This window comes from Melampsora larici-populina (assembly GCF_000204055.1).
Source record: "Melampsora larici-populina 98AG31 unplaced genomic scaffold MELLAscaffold_7, whole genome shotgun sequence".
Taxonomy (NCBI): domain Eukaryota; kingdom Fungi; phylum Basidiomycota; class Pucciniomycetes; order Pucciniales; family Melampsoraceae; genus Melampsora; species Melampsora laricis-populina.
Window position 1 is genome coordinate 1,666,068 of NW_006768771.1, and position 3,645 is coordinate 1,669,712.

Consider the following 3,645-nt stretch of genomic DNA (forward strand, 5'->3'; position numbering starts at 1 on the left):
AAGACACGGTTACTGGGTACACCGTACACAAGGGAGTACTGTATAACCAAGGAAGAATCAAAGTTCCTGTGAGATTGTCAACAAGGCAATTGAGCAGTTCCTACAACATTTTGTGAACTACCGCCAGGACAACTGGGAGGTGTTACTACTAATTGCCAAATTCTCCTACAACAACAAGGATCACGCGTCAACGGGAGTATCCCCATCCAAGGCAAACTATGGATTCAATCCCAATTTTGGTGGAGTACCGTCGGAAGAACAAAGTATTCCAAGCGTGGAGGAGAGGCTTACGACATTAGACGATGTACAGAATGAACTGACGGAATGTTTGCATCTGGCACAGCAGGAGATGAAGAGACAGTTTGATCATGGAGTAAGGAAATCACCCAAATGGCAAATAGGCAACCAAGTGTGGCTGAACACAAAGAACTTATCAATGACCAGGCCAAGCCCAAAGTTGGACTTCAAATGGATAGGTCCTTTCAACAGAATCAAGAAAGTGTCACGTTCAGCCTATAAGCTAACCTTACCAGCATCTATGAGGGGTGTACACCCAGTTTTCCATGTGTCATTACTCAGGAAACACGTGACAGACAGCATTGAACAAAGACACCAAGAAGAACCCAAACCAAAAATTCTTGAAGGACAAGAAGAATGGGAAGTATCCAAAATTCTGGATTGCCAAAAAAGATATAAGAAGAAGTAGTATTTAGTCAGTTGGCAAATATTCGGATTGCAACATAATTCATGGGAATCTGAAGACAATTTACAGAATTGCACTGAGTTATTGGAAGAATTCAACATCAAATTCCCAAATGCAGCTGAAAATCACAACAGGACAAGGCATAAGTGAGAGGGCAAGCTTTTTCCCAATGGGTTTTTTAATGCTGCCCATGGAAGGAACACAGAACTTGCAAGAGGGAGTTTGGGCATAAAAAGGGGTATACTGTTATGATCTCAGGTTATGTGTAACGGCCTGTGAAAGACTTGTAGACGATGTCACAGATCCATCATTGTACACCCCGTGGTTGTTCTTTCACTCTTATTTCTCCTCATCCGACAATTTGCATACAAGACTAGATAGCACTAGCAAGATACCTCAACCCCTGTCATAAGCAGAACCACATATCAGACCTTAACAACATCATTGCATTGTTCTTAGTATGGGAATGTATTCAAGTCAAGAAAAATTTGTAATCTGAGTGGACAGAAAGTTGTAACCTCCATCATCATATACTGACTAGCAGATATTTTTTAAGAATGTCTACTCTGGTTTCCCTACCACAAACATTGGCCAAGCATACAAATTCAATGAAGATTCTACAATTGGGTGGATGATGATTCCACAAAACTTCAGTCTCCCGCCCCAATAACACATCCAAACCTACAAACCATTGAGAATTGTTCTCAATCTACTGTCAAAGCACGATGGTGAAGAAAATGAAAAGGACCAAGTAGATCAAAGATTTGAACCCAAGCAATCAAAAGGAAAGACTTTACAAAAAGCTTGATCCCAGTCATCTCCCATTTGCTTCAAATGACATTCACCACCCCTTAAATTCCGCGTCTAGCCTGCGTGGTTGGATACGTAGTTGCTTTCAGGTCAAACATCCGGATATTTTGCGCGCATTGCAGAACAATCAAATTTCGCAATACCTCGATTTTTTCTCTTCCAGTTATGCAAGCTATCCAAATCTCTACGCACTCAGGCAGGCCCTAATGTAGGAGTATACCCATGAAGTTGAAACATAAATAGCAAGCAGATGTGTCCAATATGACCACCTGCTTTCCTCGAAGTATAGACTTTGCGGCCTTTTTCCTATAAAGATCCCTGAGCTGAGCTGGCGGACTACTTCTCGAGCTGAGTGGCCCATGATCACTTCTTATTTCATGGTTTGCATAGAAATGGTGAGCTACTCTCTGAATAGTGACCTTGTTATCTTCTGATTTCGCTTACTTGTGCCTGTCCATATTTGGGAGCAATCATTCCTTTACAAATAGGTGTATGGATTCAAAGTATTATCGGCCTCTGTTACCGTGGATCTTTATTTGATTTCATTACGATATGCGGAGTGTCCTTTTGACTACTAGTGTAACATGAACAATAACGCATCGACTATACGGAATTTCAGTGAGTATCGTCAAGTCTGAATTCCTTGTGCATGGATGAAAATCGCTCATCTTTTCCTTTCTTTTCGTGGTGCCTTTTTTGGACTGGATTGTTCAGCTAACTTCTCCATACATATTTGACTGATGATCGACCTGCTTGAAAGGAGAGGGCGGGACTGGAGAGATGACGAAGTTCAAAACTGTACATACTGCGGCGGGTAGCGATGGGTTCACACCGGATGCAGTTATGGGTTTTAGAGTGAATGGTGGTTTCCTAATCCGAATTTTCAATCTTATTTTTTTGCTTTAAAGAACTTCAAACAATCGAAACCTCAATTCCTGAAACTCAAACGTCCAATTCTTTTACATCCTCTTAATCCTATCAACCTCATCTCATATTTAACTCAATCGATCAAGGAAAAACTTCAAAATGAACGGTGATCACACAGATGATTCTCGTATCCGAAATGACGGAGGCATGGAAGATGAGGACAATCAAGTGAGAAAGCTCAATTCTATTTCAAACGATAATACGATTCTCAAGAACCTTACTCATGTTTTGTTTCTGTTGTGTTAGGAACTCGAATCAATGAAACAGCGGGTACGCGAGATGGAGATGGAAGCTGAAAAATTACGCGAAATGCAAGCTCAGGTGGAGAAAGAAATGAATGAACAAGGTGGTGGTCAAGAAGGAAACAATCCCACTGAAGAAGACAGAGAAGCTGTAGATAGTCGGAGTGTCTATGTTGGAAACGTATGGAACCTCGATCCACCTCTCAAAGAGACTACCCGGATGGCAAGAAGCTAATGAATCACCTTGCTCTTCTACATCTGTCAGGTTGATTATGGAAGTACAGCAGAAGAGATTCAAGCCCATTTTTCGTCTTGTGGTACTATCAATCGGATCACGATCTTGTGCGACAAGTTTACTGGTCAACCTAAAGGGTCAGTTTTCTCGACGCGCTTTGCTCCCTTTATTAGACTATGAACTTCTTTTTTTGATTTACGTTCGATGAATGCTACAGATATGCATACATCGAATTTTCGGATCCAATGCTCGTCCACCAAGCTTGCCAGTTGAATGACTCACTATTCCGAGGACGTCAAATCAAAGTTAGTGATACCTATCATCCTTGGCGCCTTTCTGTATATGTAACGCAGTGACTCATTGATTTCTTTATAAACCAAAACATTAAGGTAACTCCCAAACGGACTAATCTACCTGGCTTTGTAAGAGGAAGGGGTCGTGGTCGTGGAAGAGGTCGAGGATTCAACCCATACTACAGGCCGCGAGGAAGGTCAGACCATCCATGACAATCTGATTGAAAGATTCGATCAAAAATCTCACAACTGTTTTGATTCCTGATCTTTTTCACAGGGGACGAGGAATTTTTCGAGGCTTTTAATTGGAGCTTCAAAATTCACTACCTCTCACTTAGACCTTACCTTTTTGCCTTTTGCTTATCACACCTGTTACCCCATCCAAAAATACTCAATAGCTTGACTAAAACTTTGTCTATATAGCCCATCCTCTAG

General features: G+C 41.4%; 1 protein-coding gene across 1 annotated transcript; it reads left to right on the top strand.

The window, feature by feature from the left end:
* Positions 1 to 2,686: 2,686 nt before the first annotated feature.
* MELLADRAFT_29239 (uncharacterized protein) lies at positions 2,687 to 3,384 on the top strand (the record flags this gene model as incomplete). The annotated part of the gene is made up of 4 exons (XM_007406808.1): positions 2,687 to 2,863; positions 2,948 to 3,054; positions 3,135 to 3,222; positions 3,307 to 3,384. Coding segments are annotated over 4 exons (450 nt in total), but the record flags the coding sequence as incomplete, so codon positions are not given.
* Positions 3,385 to 3,645: the final 261 nt, after the last annotated feature.